At 35.7% G+C, this 24,828-nt stretch overlaps 1 protein-coding gene across 10 annotated transcripts in view; it reads left to right on the forward strand.

Moving 5' to 3' along the window:
- LOC129732282 (insulin receptor substrate 1) overlaps nucleotides 1-24,828 on the forward strand; it is a 376,321-nt gene that overhangs the window by 12,689 nt on the left and 338,804 nt on the right. For 6 of the 10 annotated variants that reach the window (XM_055693015.1, XM_055693016.1, XM_055693008.1 and 3 more), the window contains exon 1: nucleotides 4,626-5,074. The exons of 1 other annotated variant lie outside the window; for it this stretch is intronic. In XM_055693015.1, coding sequence (XP_055548990.1) covers nucleotides 5,045-5,074 — 30 coding nt within the window. In that variant the 5' untranslated portion in view covers nucleotides 4,626-5,044. Of the gene's footprint in view, nucleotides 1-477; nucleotides 803-4,625; nucleotides 5,075-24,828 lie in introns of those variants that run through there. 3 more of the 10 variants (XM_055693012.1, XM_055693018.1, XM_055693019.1) reach the window with 3 other exon arrangements.

Below are 24,828 nucleotides of genomic sequence, written 5' to 3' on the forward strand. Positions count from 1 at the left end.
GGTGCAGAAATGACACTAACGAACAATAACCTTTAACCGTCAATTCTCTTTTGTTGCCACAATTGTTCCACTGTGCGGCGTGGATGCGCTGTTTGTTTTGATTGCTGCCTTATACATGATATGCTCTGTGGTGGTAGCCGGTGGGTGGTAGTGGTCGTGCTCGGTTCGGTGTAATTTTACACTGATCGTCTCGGTTGCTCCGTTTGGCGTTTTGCGATTTTGTAGGGGAGACTGCTGCTGCCGCCACCGCTACCACCGCTGCCGCTGCTACTGGAGCAACCGAATCGCTATGTTATTTAATTAAAATGCTCTCGCATAGAGAGTTCCCTCTCGCTCCTCTCGCTTTTGCTCGCCTCTTTTGGAATCGGATCTCTCGCGCTCTCGGTGTGCGGTTTCGACAAACCGATTCGGCTACGAAAGTCTCAGGAACCCCTCTAATTCATAACAAGTTTAGTTCTTGTTTTTAGTTAGTTGTCGTCTCTCTGATCGAAGTGAGCGTTTTTCTCTGGTGTGGAGTGTACGTTCGCGAGTTTGATCTAGACACATTTTCCGGATATCCTGCTGTTGTTATTGTGATTGTTACAGCTAATAATTGTATTATTATTATTATTGGTGCGCTTTGTGGTTGATACGATTTCTACTTATCCGCCTGCTGCACGAATTCGCTATGAGAAGAAAAATTAGTGATCGTAATAGTGCGACTTTACTTACGGGTGATTTGTTGTTCGCTGGTCTGATCCTCGACGGTCGAGTGTCGAGTATTGGCAACAGGCTCTGATGCATGTGCGATAGAATGAAATAGGTAAAAGGAGGGAAGGGGGATATTAGCCCACGGACACCGCTTCGAGTTGGTCGCGGTGAATCAGTGTTTCGCAAAACCCGTCTTGGCCGCCGCCGCCGCCGCCAACGATCGCGAAAGTGCGTGGAATGTAGTTTAGCGGTTTTGATCGCACACTCAAACACACAGGCACAAATTCGCACGCTGACTGGCCGTCGCTTGGTGGCCGCAAATTTTCGGCAATTGTGCGAAACGCGATGATGGTTTTTTTTCGGTGAATTTCATGTACCTACACTACACCCATCTGCTGAATCAAAAATGCCACATGCGTACCAAGCGCGGTTGGTAATGTGCCCCAAAGTGTGAACGTGGAAAAAGCAAGCACGAGGACGACGAGGTGGTGCTCAAGAAGAAATGAAAGCTTGTGGGGATCGTTGAAGATACTTGCATGCAGAGTATCACACGATAACTACCAGCAGCAAAACGGCGATCGGTACATAATTTTTTTTTACACTGTCTTCGCGTAAGTGTGTGCGAGACCGGTCAGTCCGATAGAGAGCGTTCCGATAATCGAATAAAAAAGGCCACGGTGGTAGAATAAGTGCGGCTATTGATTGCGGTGAAAAAATAAATAATAAAATTAAATATTCGCAAATTTATTTTGCTCGGTTGCGGTGGAGGATGCAACATATGTTGGTTGGCAGTGCGTGGAGGAGCAGCGAGCGGATTGCTAATCATGGGGAATACGTTACCAACCACAAGATGGAGTTTTTATTTCTTAATTGGCTGCAACGCTGCACGGTTTCTGATTTGGATTTAACTTATTTATTCATTATGAGAGGATGCTTTAAAATCTAAAACTTTATAAGCGTCTTGGTCAGTCATGTGATGTCAAGTGGTTTTGGCATGTGGTTTTTGATATATGCGAAATTATCTCAAGCAGTAAAACATTCATTATTTGGACATACTGCGAGCAGATTCAATAGTAAACTCTTAACGACCATACGAGCAATAAATTCTTCAATTATACAGGTTGATACATTTTGTTAATCACTGTTTTTTGGTATAAGAGTGAAGCTTAAAATCTAGTTTCTGGCCAGCGTCAAAAAAATGAAAGATTTTGAACGCTAGTAGTTTGTTCGCTACTGAATACATTTTACTATAAATATGTGATCGAAGAGTAGTAATATTCAGCGTTTTTTTAATTTGATTACTAGAAGTACAATTCAATTGCTGAATAGTTGTTAGTGAAAAAGAAAACCCATGGTTGAATCACCATAAACAATCTATTAATCACGTGTAATTATAACATGTGTGTAACTTTATTGAATTTAGATCTAATTTAAAAACTAACTTACGGTAATTGACTTTTGATTTCTTCAATAAAATGATGTCCTTGAATTGAAAAGATATACCTTAAGAGTATAGAGTCTTCAAAGAGATGCTGATATGTTCTCAGTGGTTGATGATATAATTTATCAAATCGAATTTCAGTGCAGTATAAGTATTTCAAGATTCCCAATCTTCTCCCATTCGTAACAACATTTACATATTATTCTGGTTGAAAGAATTCTATTTTCGAGGCTATAATTTATGGTTTTTAGTTCTGTGATTTATGATTGCAGTGTACACTTTTTCGCAATTAATACAAATTAGCTACGTACACATTGCGATACGAATTAACCAGTTCACGATGTGAAGAATATTATTCGTGTCGTAATTACATAACGTGGTACAACTCACAATTCCATAGTTTAGGTGGTACTCACAGTTGCGGTATAATCAGAAAATTAGAGCTAGTCATTTAGCTTGCGTATTTATGTGTTGAAATTTGTACGCGTAAAATATCTGCATAGTATACGTAGTAAAATTCTGTTAGTTATGGTTAGTTATTTGGTTTACGTGTTGAAATTTGTACGCGGCAAATATCTGCATTGTATACGTAGTAAAATTATATGCTATCCAATAACAACGTATATAAAAATTAGTACATTAGCATTTATAAAAATATACTGATAAATTAGTGTACGCTTCTTTTTGTTCGGTTACCGATATATCCTTTGGGTTTAATGGTTAAAGATGGATTATGGATTGGTTTTAATACACTCGAAAGATTTAGTTTATAATGGTTCATAGTGATTTTAACGAAGCCCGTCTCGAAATTAACTTGGGCACTAGAGGGTTAAAACCAGCAGTTATTTTGCAAGGTTAATTGTCAAATTCTGGGCCGTTATTTTATATTTCGCACTGGACACTAGCTCGAATTGACACTGGTCTGTAGTTAACGCATCCTGGAGTTTGCAGCAAGAATCAGTTTTGATAGGAACGTCAACTTGACTGTACTCTATTTGAAAATCAATAAAAACATTGAAAAGTTGTTATTATTGTTTATCTTCACATTTTTTCAATGTTTTCTTGAAATTGAAATTAGCGTAAAAATAAAAAGATTTTGAATATTCGTGGTGACCCTAGAAGGGCTTAACATTAATAATTTCCAGTTTGAGTTTTTGTAATAACTTGAGTAAGGCTAGGAAGGTTTTTTTTGTTTGCATTCAAAGTTGGAACATTCGTACTTCCGTTAGAACTACGCAGTTGCAAAGAAATATTAAATTATATATTTTTCAACGTACATCAAATTGCAGTAGTCGAGTTACTTTCCAGCGCTTACTTATATTTTTGTCTTCTTAAGTTTTTTTAATTTAGAAAATTTTACAAGAGCATTGTGTTGAAAATGGAAAGTATTTTATCACTATACCTTCTGTTTTAATTTGTTTTATTGATGTCTGTGTAAGTAGAGCGTGAACTGCGAACTTTCTGTCGACCCAACTTTCTCATAAAAATACCTCCGTAGGTCCTTCAGTACAAGCTCATAATTTGGCATCATGTGAGTGCGTCGTGCATTGTAATATACTTTAATTGCGCACTTTTTCTGGTGGGAAAACTTGAACAAATGATTTATATTTATTGGTTTGTTTTGATGGACTGCAACCATATTTATCTTATCGAAAAGTGTCTCAATTTTTTTGCTCGTATTTCCCATGGTTAGCACCCTAAAATCAGTATTCAATGACGAGCAATCATTACACGACAGGTAGGGTGATAATAATGCAGTGATTATTGAAACCTGGCCGTTGCAATAAATGAAATTTTAAGCATCGCTTAAAACCTGCGAAGAACCAGTTATTGTCAAAAGATAACCGAAGGTGAAAGGCGCACGCATTCAGTATCAATTAAGAGAAGAAAAAAAAACTTGACAACAAATATTGTTGTAAAAGTTCATGTGCTTTGCTTGTGATACCTTCGCGCAGTTAGTGGATGTTTTACGTGCTTTGAAAATCCAGTTTGGAGGGACATTGTGCAAGGCTTGTGGTGAACGTAAAAGAAACGAATCACCTGCTTTAGAGCTGCCGCATCTGAGGGTACAGTCTTTAGAACATCCTCGGGCAAGTGCAAAAAGGTTAATTCCATTCGATGAACTAAGTTGAATAAGACGCGTCGGATTCGGTGGTTTTTCCAGTGAAAGAAGAAAATTGGTAAACTACGATAAGTTTAATTTTAGTTTCCTACACAAAACAAATAAATAACACATCAAAAGTATAAAAACCCAGTCCGGCTCCGGTTGTGTGCGCAAAATGTGGCAGAAAATATCCTGCTCATAAGTTTGGTGCGTGTTATTCGGGCTGTGCCAAAGTGAAATTACGCCGACCGCGTTTCGAGCAGAAGAAACCCGCTGCAGAAAACGTGAACATTGTGGTTGTGGTTCGGGGAAAAAAGGAAGCTCATTACGTGATCAAGGTTAATAAATTGGAAGCTGAGTACCAGGGAAGAGAAACCCAATCAAGTGGGTACAATAAAAAGTGATTTAATTGATTCAATCCACCCGCCGTCGGGTTTTCCAGTCGATAGTTACCGTAAAGTAGTGTTGTGTGCGCTGGGACTGTTTTGCATGGTGGAAAAACTGTCCACTTTCGGCGGCTCTAGCAGAAAGCAAGAAAAACAAAAAACAAACTAGCGGTAAAATTCTGTATTATCGGACGACGATAAGCTGTACAGCAGACTACGCCTCGAAAATCGTCCGGTTTGACCGCTAACGCTCTAGGCCGCGTATCGATTTAGCTTCGGCTTAAACATTACGTGAGTGTGCTCCTAAACTGGCTTCTAATTGGTTGCCGGTCTTTTGGGGGAAGTTTATCGAATGGTTCGGAGTTTTTGGTTGCTGTTTACCCCGGCCAATATACTTCACTCAATTAAAATAATAAACGTCGCATGCATGCACGTGTGACTGCTGCTGATAAGGTATGAAGGGGACCACATTATGTCTAATTTTCCAGAAAAATTCCCGCGGGAAGGTTATAAAATGCAATTTGGAGTTATCTAATAATTATTGGTTACTTTATACTCGTGGGTCATAGTTCAATCTGTAGCTCTGCATATTTCATACATTTCTTTGCTATAGGTTAAACTTCAAAGTTTAGAGAAAAAACTACAGTTTTTATTTGGATTTTTGCGTTAAATTTTTAATTAAAATCATTAAAGTAAGAAAAATGCAGTGCTATACTCAGGAAGAATGTTTCAAAGAACATCAATCGAGGAAAGACTTGGATTGTATTGGAGCAATTCCACAAAAAAACGGCCATCGACCATTTTTGACCATTTTGGCTAAAACTTTGCATAGACGTTTCTATAGACAAAAGACGCCATTTTGTGCTATTGGTTTATTTTTTGGAACACAACTCATTTGGGAAGGTATCGATGATTACAAATATTTTTAGGGCTAAAACAAACTGTTTGTCTGATCGTTATGACGTTATTAATTTTTTTTTGGTAAAAAAATAAAAAATATAAATTAAATTTATTTAATTAATTTTATGTTATTTTTTTCTCATATAAAAACTACAAAACATTACCGTAAACTGGGGTGACTTTGATCACCGGGGTGACTTTGATCACTGTACCTCTTTTCTGAAAATGTGGTAAAAAAGCGCTCGTAGTGCTTGGGATTTGTCGTAATCTTCACTGATTGTGTGGATATATGCTCGCATTGCTACTATTCATGCATTTCCTGCTATTTAAAGAGTGTTTTTCATGCTAAAATATTATTTAAAAATAAAGTGTATTTTTGGCGATTTTTGTTGCATACAAACAATCGGCTCAAGCAGATTCAAAACAACAAGTTGCAATACGTAAAGTGTTTTTATTTTATTCCCAGATTAGTTCTTAAGATGAACAAATATTATAACAATACATTTTATTGTTATTTTTGCAAGTTTTTCCTCGAAGGCAATGTTGAGTCCCAATTTTTTCCACAGCGTATTACATATTTCTTCTTGACAAAAACCCAAGACGTGAAGTAACATGCAAATTTGGACAATTTCATAAGTCATATTCCTCGTGGACTAGTTTTTGATGATTTTAGACCACCTTCTCTCTCAGTGAATAATCATTCATATATATTCTAAAAATTTTGTATGAATCTTGGACATTCGCCATTATAAACTGTTCACGTAGAATGTGAATGAGCAAAGCGTAAATCCTGTTTTTTTTATTTGTAGTAGGTAAAAATGAAAATTTAGCACCCTTAATTGGAGTGCGGTCGATTGTTTACCGTACCATGTCTGGGGTTTTTGGGAAGCAGATTGAATAGCCATGAGGGGTGATTACCTGCGTCTTTATGAGAAGCGTGCATGAGTGTTGTTTATAAATTTCTAAACTTTCAGCTACGTCTAATTTCCATAAATTATCAACGGGGCGGAGGAGGTGAATGTTATCCGAAGTTAGTGGATGTTCCTCGTTAAAAATATGTTCAGCCACTTTTGATTTGAAAAGGTGTGGTGGGGCATTTGTTGAAACTTTACTTGCTTTTGTCACTTCTACGAAATGTTCTTTGAAACGTATCCCTAGGTTACGTTTAGTTTGTCCAATGTAAACCATGTCACAGTGACTGCATGCAATTTTATAAATTCCAGCTTTGTTCAGGGTATCAATAGGGTCTTTGGTAGACCCTAATTTTGTTTTGAGTTGGGTATTTCTACTAGTGTAGACAATATCCATCCCAAATTTTCTAAATTTTGAACGAAGTAGGCGTGTCAAGTTAACGTCATATTCAACGGCTACCCTTTTCAGATCTTCTGTTATTGGGGTGAGTGTTGTAAAAGATTTCCGAATTTGAGCACGCTTCTTTTTATCAACAATGGCTTGAATGATACTTCCATTGTAGCCATTAAGTTTAGCAATTTCGAAAATATATTCCAGTTCCTTTTGCTTGGCTACTTCACTTAGAGGTAAAGTTTCCATGCGGTGGATCATATGATGGAAGGATGCCATTTTATGCTGGAAGGGATGGTTTGAAGTGTTAGGTATTACCCGTTTTGTATTCGTGGGTTTCCGATAAATTTCAAATTCCAAGTCCGTAGACTTTCTGACTACAACGACGTCCAAGAAAGGGAGTCTGTTGTTAAGTTCTTTTTCAATTGTGAAGTTTATATTTTTATGGGTATTATTAAGGGATATGAAAAAAGTTTCAAGATCCGCCCTTTTCAAAATACAAAAAAAATCATCCACATACCTCCACCATCGAATCGGTAAGATGTTCCTCTTCTCTAATGTACTTTCTATATTTGCCATGAAGAGCTCACATAGAAAAGGAGAATGAGGATTCCCCATTGGTGCCTCTTTCTAACTAAAGTTAAAGTAGCCGAAAAGTGTGAAGGGGAAAGAAAACGAAAATTGGGATTGAAAAAGTTAAATCAACTGCTTCTACGAAATAACAGTAGTAGAAAAACAGCCAAAGTACACCTCATTGACGACTTTGTGGTCAATAGGTCTTCGTACGCATTTTCACAACCCCAGCAAAATCTTCTAAATATGGGCCTAAACTTCGCAATTCCTTCACGACCCAATATTGAACAATCGATCATCGATATAGAAGCTGGGATGGACAGTTGTAAACTTTCCACAGAACAGACTGGTGAAGTACGCCAATTTTTTTCAAAAATTACTAAGACACTGCCACGTCATGAAAATTCGTCTGAAATAAAGACAGTTGAGGAATTACGTAAAAAACCTGTTTTCTATTTAAAAACAGATAAGGGGAACAAAACCGTCATCATGGACAAATCTGACTATGATGAACAAATAACCCAAAAAATTGATAAAGGTCCATATTGGCAACTGCGACTTAATCCTCTTGCTGATATGGTAGAACGTGTAGAAAATACAATAAAAGAATGCAAACCCGTTTTGGGTAATGCGTTACAAAATCTTCGTGTTTCAAATCCAGTTCTTCCAAGAATAAAGGGTCTCCCCAAAATTCACAAACCTGGAAATGAAATGAGAGAAATTATCTCAGCGGTAGGGGCTTCCACAGAAAAATTGGCTAAATGGCGGGTAAAAGAATTTCAAGCCATGCCCCATAAATTTCCAAGTCGATCAGTAAAGAGCACCGGAGATTTCGTTGAAAATTTAAGATCCTCGGGTAACATCCAATCTGATGAGATAATGGTTTCATTTGACGTTACGGCCTTATTTCCTAGCGTTCCAGTGAATGAAACCTTAAACCTTTTAGAGGACTGGCTTCTTTCCCAATATTTTGATAATACTTGGAAAAAGAAAGTTGACAGTTTGTTGAAACTTTCACGCCTTTGCTGAAAAAAAAACTACTTCACATTTCGTGGTAAATTTTACAAACAGACTAAAGGGGCACTAATGGGGAATCCTCTTTCTCCCTTTCTATGTGAGCTCTTCATGGCAAATATAGAAAGTACATTAGAGAAGAGGAACATCTTACCGATTCGATGGTGGAGGTATGTGGATTATATTTTTTGTATTTTGAAAAGGGCGGAACTTGAAACTTTTTTCATATCCCTTAATAATACCCATAAAAATATAAACTTCACAATTGAAAAAGAACTTAACAACAGACTCCCTTTCATGGACGTCGTTGTAGTCAGAAAGTCTACGGACTTGGAATTTGAAATTTATCGGAAACCCACGAATACAAAACGGGTAATACCTAACACTTCAAACCATCCCTTCCAGCATAAAATGGCATCCTTCCATCATATGATCCACCGCATGGAAACTTTACTCTAAGTGAAGTAGCCAAGCAAAAGGAACTGGAATATATTTTCGAAATTGCTAAACTTAATGGCTACAATGAAAGTATCATTCAGGCCATTGGTTGATGAAAAGAAGCGTGCTCGAATTCGGAAATCTTTTACAACACTCACCCCAATAACAGAAGATCTGAAAAGGGTAGCCGTTGAATATGACGTTAACTTGACACGCCTACTTCGTTCAAAATTTAGAAAATTTGGGATGGATATTGTCTACACTAGTAGAAATACCCAACTCAAAACAAAATTAGGGTCTACCAAAGACCCTATTGATACCCTGAACAAAGCTGGAATTTATAAAATTGCATGCAGTCACTGTGACATGGTTTACATTGGACAAACTAAACGTAACCTAGGGATACGTTTCAAAGAACATTTCGCAGAAGTGACAAAAGCAAGTAAAGTTTCAACAAATGCCCCACCACACCTTTTCAAATCAAAAGCGGCTGAACATATTTTTAACGAGGAACATCCACTAACTTCGGATAACATTCACCTCCTCCGCCCCATTGATGATTTATGGAAATTAGACGTAGCTGAAAGTTTAGAAATTTATAAACAACACTCATGCACGCTTCTCAATAAAGACGCAGGTAATCACCCCTCATGGCTATTCAATCTGCTTCCCAAAAACCCCAGACATGGTACGGTAAACAATCGACCGCGTAATTCCCTACCTAACTCCAATTAAGGGTGCTAAATTTTCATTTTTACCTACTACAAATAAAAAAAACAGGATTTACGCTTTGCTCTTTACCAGTCCACATAAGCACTGAGGAAGACTGTATGTCACAATCGAAATATATATTTGCGGACTGAATTTCAATATTTATCTCCAAAAAATTTAGTAGAGTATAACGGAAACCGATAACTATTTCTTTGATTGATCTCAATCACTCTGCTAAGACGCTCGTTATAGATTTTCTAAATTTGACTCGTTTAAGTCGTTTTAGGCTGTTCAATTTAGTGAAAGTAGCAAAGTGTTACTCCAAATTCATCAAAACAATGAAGTGATCAAAGTCTCCCCGGAATGATTATTGGTGTAAAATTTTTAGAGCATATTTAAAAACAGCAAAATTGTTGCTAAACTTTTGAAGTAGTGACTGAATCTTTTCCAATGCATGCCAGTACTTATTTTAAAAATATCAAAGAATATTGTTTTCAGTATATTCTGAAAATATTTGAGATACAATCAAAAAAGTGATCAAAATCACCCCAGTTTACGGTACCTAAACAATGCAACCGGTCTGATAATGGAGAAATCAAGAAAAAAAGTAGATTTTTTGAAAAAAAAAAAAAATATTTTTTCAATATTTTTTTCGAGGGGCATTTTTTTTTTGAAGGACAAAATTGTTATTTACAATTTTACCAAAGATACTATGTCAATCAAACAAACCAACAAAATATACCCTGCGAAAAAAAAATCCCGATTTTTTCGAAAAATTATATTTTTTTCCTTGATTTCTCCATAATCGGACCGGTTGCATTGTTCAGGTAATCTTTTGTAGTTTTTATATAAAAAATGAAATTTGAAAAAATGAGTTTTTTCAGATACTTAATTTTCAATTTTTATTTTAACTATTTTTCACAAAAAAAATATTTTTTCAGAGTACATATTTTTTTGGAAAGATAAGACAAGACAATTATTATCTAAAACTTTGCCGAAGACGTCATACCGATCAAACAAACAGGCCTAACCTTAAAAATATTTGTAATCAAAACAGCACAAAATGGTATCTTTTACCTATAGAAACTTTTATGCAAAATTTCAGCCAAAGCATAAATGACAATTTAAAAAAAAAAAAAAATTGAGACATTTTTTGTGAAACTGCTCATTAGTGTATTATGCATTAGTGATTGCCGTAATACCGCTTTTTTGTGCTGTTCAATTCTGTATATTGCATAAATTGAAAACTCTTGGTTGTTTTTGACATAAAACATCGTTCAGAACTCTGTGTAATTGTTCGCTTCGATCGTAAGAGTTGTAAGAAATAAATGATATTCTGATGGCGGTTTTGATTTTGAAAATGATATACTTAATGGCTTTGTTTACCACAGTTTCTTGAGCACTGCAATAATTAAATGAAATTCTGTGCAAAAAAAAAAAAAGATCGTGCTTTTTCAAATCCTTTACTAATGAAAACCATAAAAAGTACGGTTCGTCGTAGCTTGCGAACCGTAATGAACGTAATAAAAACCTCTCCAAAATCATATATTTTTGAGTTTGTAATTTACTTAAAAAATGACAGTATACTTTTTACTATAATTCGAAAAGTACTTAAAATACCTTAGAGGAATAAATATTATTATCAAAATTGAACTTTGCTGTCAAAAGTAATTGAAGTATGCAGCAATTCTATGTTAGGTAGAGCTAACGAAAAATTAATTAGGAAATTCAAAACTATTTTTGTAAAAATGTAATATCTCGAGATTGGCTCATATTACCACGGAGTGATAAGTATTTCTTACGTAAAATTTTCCGAGAAATACGATGAAACCATCAAATTTAAAATAAATTCAGCTGCATTTGCCGAAAAATGCAAATTTAGTTTTATAATACAAAAATAATCTATCTGGCAACATTTTTTTTCTGGATTCCTTGGTTAATTTTCTTCAAAATTCACCTATCACTATTTTTCGGGTGTCTTACATCAATAAATCATAAAATAAATTAATTAATTAACAATTCAATTTTAACATTTTTCTAAACATTTATATTCCAATGATAGAGTTGGATAGACATCGCCAATGTATTTGAGAAGTTAATCTTTATAGACTTTTTGATTGCTAATATTTATTCAAAAATTTTATCATTAGACTAGCTGACCCGGCAAACTTCGTTCCGCTCATGTTTTCGTCAATTTCAAACCTTTTCAATTGATTATACATTAGAAGATAAACCTTGCGAATTGTTTATTCTGTTTTGCAAAAACCGGAAATCGTCATATTGGATTTCAAAATGGCATGAGAAGTCAATTTCTGGCCTCTGAGCGTCATTCTGGTTTCGAAAATATTCATATTGGATGGTATTTTACACCGGAAGTCGCCATCTTAGAACTAAAAATGGTGCCTGTGGTCGATTTTTTTACTTCTGTGCATCATTCTGGTGCTAAAAACCCAAACGGCGAGATGGGCCTACCTAGGCCTGAAGCCAAGAGAGAAGCAGAAATACCCGTATTGGGTAGCATTTGAACACTTTCAGCTGTCCCGATCATTTTAGATTGTTTTCCTGAAAACTAGTTGAAATATCTGTTTAATTTGCGTGGGAGAACCTCCCCCCTTCTCTTCAAGCTATGGCAGGGTGTCAAACCATCACAGAAACCGGCCTCAAAAACCTCCATATGTCAAGTTTAGTTATTTTTGCTTCATTAGTTCCCGAGTTATGCAGTAATTAGAGTTTGATTTCGTTTATTTGATTAGTTCTTGAGCTGTGCAAACATCAGACAGACAGACAGTACTGCATTTTTACTTAGGTAACAGATATTTTGAGAAATGTAGAATTTTTTTTAAATCAACCCTCAAAAAATTGTCTCTCACTCCTCTGTCGACAAGAAAAATGTTAACTGTTTTTGCAAATTTAAATAGTGTTTATTCATTATTTATTTTGGTAAAAAAAAATTTTTTTCATTCTCAGACAACTGTTTTGCGAAACCTAAGGTTTCTGAGCTATACGATGCGTTGAATAAAACCTATTCCAAAGTGCTTACGCCCTTTCAGAAAATTATTCTTGGGCCTCAAAAATGTATCCACCGGCGGAAATACACAGTTTGCTGGGCTAAATACGTGTGTAAAGTTTAATTCAACTCAAAGATGGTCTATTTCATTTTTCCGCATTTTTCAATCATTTAGCATGGAAATTCTCTTTTACCGTTTTTTGATGGTTCAATATCGAAGAGACCTTATCGTTTGATATTTTTGCATTTAAGGAGCTTTTTTTGATGGAGACGCATGGTGGTCATGGTAGATATTTTAGAATTAAAAAAAAATATCTGCAATAAACACATATAGGGTAATCGCTCCATTATTCATCTCAACAGCTTGGTGCACCTATATTCATCTTATTTCTCTCATTTGTCCAATTTACCGTCAAATTTATACAAATTTTTGAAAGTAAATCTATTTGTTTCTCGATTTTCTCAAGCGGCTGAAAGTTTTACGTTAAAAATATGGTAAAATTTGACGTTAAATTGATCAAAAAGGCGTGATGAGATGAATATAGGTACTGAGATGAATATAGGAGCGGTTACCCTACCCCTGCGAGAATATTTATACTTTGTGAAAACTTTCCTGAGAAATCCAAAAAAATCAAACTGGGTTTCGAACCGGCAAAAAACGATTTGTATTATGATTTCCGCCTTTGTTTCCGAGTTGGGTATTTTCGTCACTTCGACCAATTTTGTGATATTCTGTGACATATTCTGCCTTTTTAATCTTGCTAACTCAGGTCATTTTCGCATACATCTTGCAGAGCGTTTGCATGCCAAATGATCTAGAAATTCGCAAAAATTCAATCGACCTTTTTAGACCGAAATGAAACTTTGCACACGTGTTCGAGTTATACCTAAAAGTTTTTCAGCGCTTTACTGAAAATATACTTAATGAAAAAGGAAACAGGGTAGACTTCTTTTCTTATTTTATTTAAACGTAACGCTATGACGAAACTTTTGATAAAAAGTCCAGGATGGTGAAATGAAAAATGTATTTTTATTGAAGATAGAGTTTCATAAAAAAAATTTGAATAACTTTTAAGTAAAAATTCGTCTTACATATCTCCATCCACAAGATTTCACAAAGAAATTGGGAATAATGTCCAGTTTCAATACAAAATAAATTTGAGGAGAAAATTACATCCTTTTTTGATTTGATACGTGATTGAAAGTATATTTTCAAATTTTCTCAAAATAAAATCAAAACAGCTTAAAAACACAATGTTATTATTATAAACTTTTCGATTTGAAATGACCATTTTAGTTGTTTAAAATCATTGGAATACAATTAATTTTAAAAATTGTTTAAACTGCAAAAAAGTGAGTTTTCATTTAGTGTGAGAAGTGAGCCCCTATTTGTCAATAATGTTATTCACTGCACAACCCTCCTTTTTACTTTTCTAAATATATCCGTTTTTCTCTCTTGAATCACCTAACAACAATATCGCACGCTTAGCCTTGGGGCTAATAGCGGTCTCGATCAACTAGATTAGTTGAGAGAATTCGTTATCGATATTGTTTTTGGCACATTTTGCATGTGTAGGATAAGAACAACGATACACCGTGCCTCAGTGCTGAGTCGAGAAAATTTCCAGCTCGAAAAGATCCTCGACTCGATCGGGAATCGAACCCGATATCACAACCGTGTGGGAGAGCTAGCCGACCGACATCGCTAACCACAGAGCCACGGCGACCACAATTCTCTTGAATCACCTAAGCAGCATAAATTTACATCTCTCTGCTTCAGGGGGAAATTATATACTATATGACTGTGACCAGTTTCTTGATATTACGTGGTGTTTTTTTTTTGTGTGCCGGTAATTTAGGGTGTTGTTCAAATATTGATTGATATTGAGAATAAAATCAAATACTTTGATTAAATATTACATTTCTGTACTACAAGTTGTGTGAATTTCGGTCTTCTCAAGAAAGTCCGTTCATTTTATTCAAATCGTTTATTTTAAGTATCGTTTAGAATTGCAAAATTAAATTTCCGAATACTCACTTAACTTTCTTATTTTTTCTCGATTTTTATCTTGATTCGAAGGCGAAAATTACTCTGTCTCTTAATCTTTTTCGAAAGTATTTTCCTTTTAACCAGTGAAGGTTTTTACTCGATTTTTTCTACGCACCAGGTGTCTCCTGCGTAAAGTGCGAGTTCAGTGTATTTACTACACGAGTACCGTCGGCGGAATCGAATTGACCCTCTCTCAAGCTGTAAGCTACAAGGACCAATTTGCCGGCGGTATCTTGTTTTCGAACTCGATTATTTTCCTCTCGTGTGATGCTAGATCATGCATAGCCAAAAGAATTGCTAGTATTGAAGTGGAATCTTGCCGTTTCTTTTTTTTCACTTCGGTGGTGAAGATGACCCTGTAGAACCGGACGGGCGAAAAAGTTGTGCAACGGTGGCAAACAAACCGAACAAGCAAAAATTTAAATTTATGTCTGGCAGTTTCCTGAAATTATTTTTAAAACGATTTTTTTCTCTGTCTGATTTTCTTGCGTGCACACTGTGGCATAATCACATACACACATACACGAACAAACCGGTGAGCCGCCATGTGCTGGTTGATGTGGCTTATTTGACCTACAGGTGAGCTAAATCGACGGGGTATGTGAGTGTGCGTGGCGAGTAGGTGGGAGTTCCCAGAAGGTTTGTTTACTTTCACGAAACTTTTGTTTTCGATAAAAATAAAAACCTGACTCGTGCAGGAGATTTCTGCATTCGTTTACCTTCGTACGGTCGAACGGGAAGAGGTTGCGAAAATTGTTTGATTTATGCTCATGCTAGTGAGGAAAAAAAATGCCCACGAACTCAGTGCGGCAAACGATACAACCAGTTTCAAAACTGGCAATCCAATACGTATGCCGCCAGAAGATTGATTTGTACTGGCTGTGGCGGAGAATTGAGCCGTAGACTTCTGCTGAAAGTTTTGATTTAGTGGTTATTGTCTTTAACTTGTGTTAAAGCTCCTGCAAGAAAAGGAGGCCGATGAACCCGCTCAATCATACAATGAATTTAATTGAAAGTATTAATTTCAACCAGCTGATAGTTTCGTGAATCACAAAACCAACACGACGCTTCCGGGTGGACTATTTTGTTCCTGCACCTGATTAGTTTTATTAGTCAATTAATCACCCACCTTAACAAGTTGTGAGCACTGTACTTTTTGCGGTTTCCGAATTATTTTCCCGCACCATTTGCTGGTCATATACCTCCGTGGTCTCTGGCACGTGGGCCTACTTCAAGCGGCGAGAAAGGGAGTGTCAAAAGCCTGAGATTGAATTAGGTTTTTATGTGCACTAGTTTTTCGTGCGCTCAAGCTCATTCGTCGGACCGGTCGGTTCGGTCCATGGCTTCAAAAACGTTCCACTCGAAAAGAGTTATTTTCCTTTAATTGTCGAGCAATATGTTTTCGTTTGAATTTCGTCGCTTGCACTGGGAAGCACGGCATGTCGCCGTCTGCCGGAATGTAGAAAGGGAATCAAGGAGTGAAAAAACAATCTCGAAAGTTGCATACACTGAAGGAAATTTTACGAGAAATATAGTACTGGCCGTTACGCCAGCATCGCATTTATAAAGATTTCTATATTTTATTTACGAAGGCTATCAAAAGAGATCCATATTTCCGATCAAACTAATCAAACACGCGCAATTTCGTCGGGATCGATTTCGACTCTGGTTTCAGTGTTGGTGTGCAGCACTGGAAAACCGGCGAAGAGAAAATTTGTGTGGCAAAGAAATCAACACATTGTGATTGGAATGTATTTAGTTTTCATTTCTACTCGGACATGTCGTTATACCGGTCGCTGTGGTTTAGTGCATGAAAAGACACTGATGTGGAACTTCTGCCATGTTTATTATTGCTGCGATAGCTACGTTTCCAGACCGATGTCATGGCAACAGTTTCCTGAAGCCGCCGCCGATGATGATGGCGCTACTGTTGGAAATATGGTCATAAGCTCCGTTCATTGTGCCGCATGTGTTACTGTACGGATTTTTTGCGTGCTTCTAACTATATTGAATGTAGGGCTATCCGAAACGTGTTGAAACATGTTCGAACGTGACCATTTATGTCCTGCACAAAATCCATAAAATGTTAAAAACAAAACAATCGTTTTTCGCTTTCTGCATTTCTTCATCCCACTTGCAGCAACAGTTGATCTCGCACGGACGGTGCTTAATCGTCTGTTTCGCAAGCACTGACAGCCTTTTGACGTATAATCGAGCCAGAGAGCCAGAGAAAAACGGCTTCAAGCGAAATGTATGGGAATGACGTTCGTGACAGGGTTGTGTACGTTTCTTTCCTGAACATTTTTCGCTGTTTTTTTTTGTGGTGCAGCTTCCGTAATATAATGTTATGATTTATTTCAATCGTTCGAACTTTCGAACCAATATCTTCATTCAAAGCATATAGAAAGACATCGATATCCTTATTTTCGTTGTTTGTAGGACACGTTTACCGACTGGATAAACATGTTTTCTGAACTAGAGATGGTGTTTTCATAAAAAAAATCAACCATGAGGTTTACGTACTCTCGGATTCTGCTGTCATTTTGTGATTTCTCCAAAGAATTATTACAATTTCATTTTTTTCGAGAAGTACGGTTTCGCTGACGGTATGCAATTGGTTGTTGCCCAATTATTGAATAAGTTAGATCAATTAACTTGCCCTCGTACAGGATTTTTGAACGATTTTACGAATCAATTTTTTGATACGTGATGTCAGAATTATTTTTTTAATATCCGAGGCAACTTTTGAAAAGTATACAGTTAATTCCCTCTAAAACGACACTTTTTATAATGACAAATCTCGCTATAGCGACTTTCTCAAAGGTCCCTCAGTTTTATACTAAAATTCTTCGTTTTATTGCGACATTTCGCTATTACGAGCTTCCTCTATAACGGCATACCAAAACTCATACTTGTCATTCTTTATTGCGACAATAGTACAGTCAAATCTCTCTATAACGACATTGCTAAGTCTATAACGACATTCTCAACGGTACCTTGTAACATCATATTTAAAAACCTAAATTAATCCACCTAGTGGTGCAGAAACCTTTGTTATACTAACTATTACTTTATACATGTTTGGCCAGTCACTTACAAATCGTATACCATCATAAGTCCAATTTCAATAATGAATGAAATGAATTCGAAAGGTAGTTTTCAGAGAGTTAATCAAAGACGATCATAGAATTAAAGCTTGACGTGGTTTTTGCAAATAATATGAATGTTATCACTGGAGTACATGAGTCTTATTTTGTCGATCATAAACCAATTTTTAAATGCTGGCTAGAAGTAATTGAATTTTTTTTTTTGAGATAATCGAACGTGGGGAAACAGTAATAGGTAATAATGATGCTGATTTCACACTAGAATAGCAAACATGTGTGTTAGTTTAATGCGGTTCTACTTATTCGCTTTATTTTCAGAAATCGCAGGACCTAGCTTTATGAATCAGCATCAAGTTTTTTCCACGAATTGAAGCAAACTGCTACAAACCTGCTCTCGAAATATAGTTTAGAATTATACAGGAAAAAAATATAGCTATTGATGAAAGCTGTCAATTTAATTCTATCTCCAATGAGTTATCTGAAAATGAAGGTTCTCCACGATCTTTGAGAATTTTGGATTTTCAGAGTGTAGGCAAGATTCCTGGTCACAAATTTAATACATAAAATAAGTATTCAACTGAAAAATTTTCCAGCTGTTCAAAACGTAGCATTGCAAACAAAACAGCGATATATTTGTGTTTTTCGCAACGGGTGGTACTAACACATTCGTACGTAAATAAGTCTATACATCTTTGGTAAAGCTTTTCAAAATATCTGCATCGCTAATTGTGTTACATGTGCACACTGTGGGATTTTGCTACAATGCTTGGCTCCCGAAAGCTTTAAATGTTTCTTACTCTTTGCAAATCTAGGTTCAACGTACAATTTAGTATATATTTTATAAGAAATGAGAACGGGAGCTTCGGAACAAAGGAGCTAAGTAAGCATTGCAGTTTCTTCTAAAATCTGGTTCAAATCTCCAAGAAAAAGCTAAAGGATAATTTATTTACACCAGTTAAGACGCACTACGAAGAGTATGAAGATTATGAAAAGTTGTCCATGATTGTTGATTTCCTTTGAGAAATAAATAGCGATACGAAAAAAGAGGGATAGAGAAGAGGAAAGAGCAGTGAGAGAGAGAAAATATCCAGAAAGTAAAATATCCCATGTCTAAAATATACTTTGGTCAAAACTCTACAGTTCAAGCAAACAATAAAAGATCGCACTCAGTATGATTTTCAAAGATCTCTGGGGCTTTCATTTGAGCAGGCGAACATCAAAATCGGAATAAGCGTTCTGTAAAGAGAGTTTTTTTTGTTATTTTTCTTTTTTGGGTCGATTTTGATATGCTACAGATATAAACAACATATTTACACATACATACGTACAGGCACACATACACAAACATACATAAATTGTTCAATTCGTCGATCTGAGTAAATTGGTATACAACACATGGCTCTCCGTGCCGTTAATTTTGCCTTAAAAGTTAAATTTCTTATATAAAAAATACTCTTTGATCAATATTTAAAAATCTTAGCCACTAATCAAAAATCCACTCGGTAGCATTCTGGGGGAGCACAGTAGCTTTCGTTTGCGTATAAGATCATTAAAATCGGTTTACCTACAAACGGCCGAAACACGAACGGCCGAATCACAAACGGCCGAATTTCAAACGGCCGAAAAAACAAACGACCGAATCTATCAAACGGCTGAACCGCAGAAGGCCGAATCATTCGAAAGGCCGAAAAATCATTGATAATTAATGTTGATTCAAATGCAATCCGAAATTATCCACCTAGGGGTGAAACCCAGCCTCTTTCATTCGAATTTATTATTTGTTAAAATAGATTTACACGATTTCTATAATTTCGGGTGCAATTCTTTTTCACTCTAAGTAATAAATTTTTGGTAGCCAACAGCACAACTATACCGAACATTCAAAATTTTACATTCACACACATATGAACTTATATAAACACATACACACAAAAATTACATGTAATAAATAAGAAATTGATCTTAGTATTATCGAAACGTCACAGTACTTATTTATAGGTCAGAAACGATTATATATGGACTCGATTATGTACCATTTTAGGTTCGATTATTTATAGCAGGAAATTTTTTCTATATTTTAAATATGACTTATCTAGAGCTGAAATGTTGTAAGAAAACGTCCATAAAATAAGTAATACTTGAGAAGAATTTTGGCCATTGGATTCGATAAAGTATTACCACCCATGCGAAAAATTATGAGAATTTATACAAAAAAGATGGTTTCGAAAATATTTATTTTGTTTCCTGGTTCGTTGTTTCTGTTCCCTAATTAATTCATAGAATGAAAAAAAAAATAAAAATTGATTTTGTCAAAAATTTAATGCAACACACTCGTGGCTTCGGCCAACCCGATTGTCCGGGGCGCATACTGTCCTTACTCGCTACCGCTCGTTCGGACGTAAACTAGGAGATTGCCCCTATGCTTCAGTAATCCGGGCAATCCAATAGATCAGTTGTTTGCATGCGAGAGGCCGCCGCTTCCGACGATTGATATAATTCGGCCGTTTGAGATTCGGCCGGTCGTGTTTCGACCGTTTGGAGCTATCCCTTAAAATCGGATATTGCGTTCTGTAAGAAAGGTGCGTTAGTATTTTGCGGCACATACATACAGGCAACATACATACACACACACACACATACACACACACGAACAGACATTGCTCAGTTCGAGCTGAGTCGAATGGTATATATGATTCGGCCCTCCGAATCATGGATCTATTTTGCGTTTTTCGACCGATTTTATAACCTTTGTTTAGTATAACAAAGGTAAAACTGTAAAAAATGTTTTACGTAAACCCAAACAGCAACTAATTGTAAAATATATGTGCGCCCCTGACGGATATTCTTCATTTTTTGGATTACATATAAATTACGTATTGCTGTGTAAACGAAAAGTGTAAATTCATACTCCCAGCCGTTTAAAAATCACACAAACATGTGCATAGGTAAAATAATTCAGCATACTAATTCAGCCTAAAATGCATAAAGAAATTTATATAAATAAATAATGTTAGTATTAAAAATGTGGTTTTTAGATTTTAGTTCAAAATTGATGGTTTTTGAATATAAATATTACTCTCAAGTTTTTTTTTAAAGGAAAATCATATATATATATATATTCTTTTGGTTTGTTATTAAACGCCAAAAAATTGAAAAAAGGCTTGAAAAATTATTTTGTAGTAAATTTGTAACTGATTACACTAGTCAATACAAGTGTGGCCCTAGAGCTCAAACTAGAAAAAAAATAAAAACCTAAATTAATCCACCTAGCGGTCGGACTCAGCCTTTCTCATTCAAACTTATTATTTGTAAAAATAGATTTACATGAATGCTTAAATCCAATAATGGGGTATAATCACTCTTTGGGTTCTAAAATATTGATGTTGTAATTAAAGTATAAAATATGAAATTTGACGTAATGTTAGTGTTTAAGAAATAGCGAAATAAAAGAAATGACTCTTAATTTCGAACAATTTAATCACGAGCGATACCGGGAACGTTCAGATAGTACGATACCACATTTAAATCATGTTGAGGCCATTTATATTGATTGATCAAAGCAGGCATAGTGTTGAATAGTCTTTGAATTTCTTTTCTTTCCAAAACTTTTGAACAGCATATCAAATTGTTATGAAGTTTGTTATTTGTAAATTTGACAGATGACTCGTTTGTAGGACACTAGTTATGTTCAAAAAACTCGTGTAATACTTGAGATAATAGACTTTCGTTGTTTTACAAATTAAAACATAACGGTTGCTTTAGTTTGATTACAATCAAATGAAAAGGGAACGTATAGGGCAGCCAAACTTTGAAATCACGTGTTCAATCATAATTCATCAGTTAACCCTTAACTAGCCCGTTTATCTGATATCAATATTGTTCAAATCGGTTGTGTAGTTTCTAAGATAATGAAGTTTCGTGATTTTCACATTTCGATACATTACTGACGAAGTTACTGTCCGATTACAGCAAAATTCAATAGGGTGTTATGAAGCAGCTAGACCTTTCATTTGATACTAATTCTATGGAAATCGGGTCAACCATCTCTGAGAAAAGTGAGTGAGTCCAAGTAGTATTCGGAATATGTTCCTATTCATAGCTGGAATTCACATTTTTAAACATAACAGGCAAAGTAATAATCCGTTTGCAAAAAAAATCATTATGGTGTTATGGGGCAACAAGACCTTCCATATGACACTGATTTTATGAAAATCGGTCCAGCCATCTCTGAGAAACATGAGTGAGATTAAATAGTCTCCAGAACACATTTCTTTCCATAACTTCTGAACCGCAAGTTCGATCTTCATAAAATTCAAAAGTTGAGGGTTTTTTAGGTAGCCCGTTCATTTTAAACCAATTTTGTTCAAATCGGTTGTGTAGTTTCTGAGATATTGAAGTTTCGTGATTTTTACATTTCGATACATAACCTTTAAACTATTAATCAGATTACAATAAAATTCACTAGGGTCTTATAGGGCAACTAGACATTTCATTTGCCATTAATTTCATTGAAATCGGTCCAGCCATCTCTGAGAAAATCAAGTGAGATTTAGAGAGCGTTACACACACACATGCAGAAAATGCTCAGCCCTTTTGAGCACTTTTATACCTTTATTTTTTGCAGTGATTGCTATACCTTTCTGAGAGAAAGGCAAAAAGTGAAATGATAGAAATGACTTTTAATTTCAGCTTCAATCCCGAGCAAGGCCGCAAACATTGAAATACAGGTCGGACTCGATTATCCGGAGTTTTGAAAAATATTTCGCTCCGGATAATCGAATCCTCCGGATAATCGAGCGATTTTTTATTTTTTCATTTTTAATATCTCTCATTTAGAACAGTGAGTTTTCTATTATATTATGTTGTTCACAATACTTGTGCCGACGAAATAAATAAAAAATTAGACTCTTTGTCGGCGTTTGTTATACATATATACGTAATAATAAATTATGTTATTTTGATTATCTCGAAGATGTAAAAACCAAATAAAATAAATCAAAACTACCATTAGAAAGACAGCTTTTGTTTCGAGAGATTAAATAAAATGTTTTCCAGAAAATATAATAGAATTTGATTTGATTTAGGTATTTATCTGTTTTATTATCTTAAATATTAAGAAGAATTGAGGTGTTACATATACAGACCCTGTTCGATTTTGACAACACTCATGATTTTTTATTCTATTTCCTAAGTGACCTATAACGACCTGGACGCTCGATAAGACCATTAATGAGCTTCTTTGCGGATTTCAAATCGTAATTGATTTCGCTTGATGAGTTTTGGTTCAATAATCCAGGAGTATCCGGAACACCACCGAAACAGCCCACTTTGTGGTTTTAAAGCAGGTATTAGACGACGCAAATATTTGCTATTTTTGGTACGATTTTTATTTGCAGAAAATAAAATCTGTATTGAAAAATAGCAAATATTTGCTTCGTCTAATACCTGCTTAAGTACTGCATTGATCATGGCCATTATATTACAGAAATATATTCCGGCCATAAATTCGAAACCGGTTGACCAATGGCGGTTGTCCTCATCGGCAACTAAAAACCATAATACCTTGCTTTTGGAGGTTGTTGAGTAAAAATTGGTCGAAGGAACGACGAGAAAACTGCCAAAAACGAACTACCTAAACAGAACGGGGCATTGTTGTTACAATTTTGAACAACCCCGAAACTCCCAATGATCCGGAAGGCAAAAGTACATTATAGAAATACAGAAGAAAAAAAATACTCCGGATAATCGAGCCATTTTCTCCGGATAATCGAGCCCCGGATAATCGGGCCCCCGGATAATCGAGTCTCCGGATAATCGAGTCCGACCTGTAGTACAATATCAAATTTAAATGATGTTGAGGCCCCATATTTTGTTCGAGCAATAGTTTTAAACAGTCTGCGGGCTACGTTTCTTTCTATAACTTTCAAACCACATGTTTAAACATTATGTAATTCATTGTTTAAGGGTTTAAAAGCCCATTAATTTGAATTCAACTATGTTCATAGCTCCTGAGATATAAGAACGATTTTTACATTCTGACGCAGCGCCAAAACATAACATATACACCTATACATGCATACATGCAGAAAATGCTCGATTTGTCGAACTGAGTCAAGTAGTATATGAGATTCGGCCATTTGGATCACTTTTCTACCTTTTAATTAGCCAGTGATCGTTAGGCGAAAGTCAATATGTTTACTTTCATTATGTGATTTCACATTTTTATGAACAACGTAAAAAATTACAATCCGATTGCAATGAAATTAAATAGCAACCTATAGGGCAACTAGACCTTTCATTTGACACTAATTTTGTGAAAATCGGTTCAGCTATCACTGAGAAAAATGAGTGAGTTCAAACAACCTCAGGATAACTTTTCTTTGCATAACTTTTGAACCATATGTTCAATCATAACGAAATTTAAAAGTGAAGGGTTCTGGAGACAGCCCGATCATATGAAACCAGTTTTATTGAAATCGGTTATGTGGATTCTAAGATATTGATGTTTCGTGATTTTTACATTTTGATACATAACCTCTAAACTAAAAATCCGATTACAATGAAATTCACCAGCAACCTATGGCGTAACTAGACCTTTCATTTGCAATTAATTTTATGAAAATCGGTGACAGAAATAGGCCGAAATAACATTGCTGAACGATTGACAGTGTGCATCTCTTTGATACGCGAGTGTCATTTGACTATCCTTTGCTTTCTGTGAGCTGAGCGACGATGGTTTGGTTATTTTACATTTACGTGCGAAAGCCGACTGTGACGCACGCTAAGGAAGCGAGATCAAATGAAAATGGTGACCGTTTACAAGCCTGCCCCCAACCACCAACATTGTTTCAGATACTATAACATTGAAGCGATGAACCCGGTGATCAATTACTATGCGAACTCTCATGTAAGCTGACGCGTTTTGGTGATGACTAGGGGCACCAAAATTCACAGGAATGATTAAAGAGTTATAATCTTCCGAGGGCAGCTATTTCGAGTTTCAGGGCAGCACTTTTTTTCGCTTTCGCCGCCCAGTGTTGTCAAGAGAATTTTAACGAAATTCTGTCTGAAGTTAATCTTTGAAAAAAAAAAAAACATATTCGAC

Source organism: Wyeomyia smithii, chromosome 3 (genome assembly GCF_029784165.1).
Source record: "Wyeomyia smithii strain HCP4-BCI-WySm-NY-G18 chromosome 3, ASM2978416v1, whole genome shotgun sequence".
In the NCBI taxonomy this organism is placed as follows: Eukaryota; Metazoa; Arthropoda; class Insecta; order Diptera; family Culicidae; genus Wyeomyia; species Wyeomyia smithii.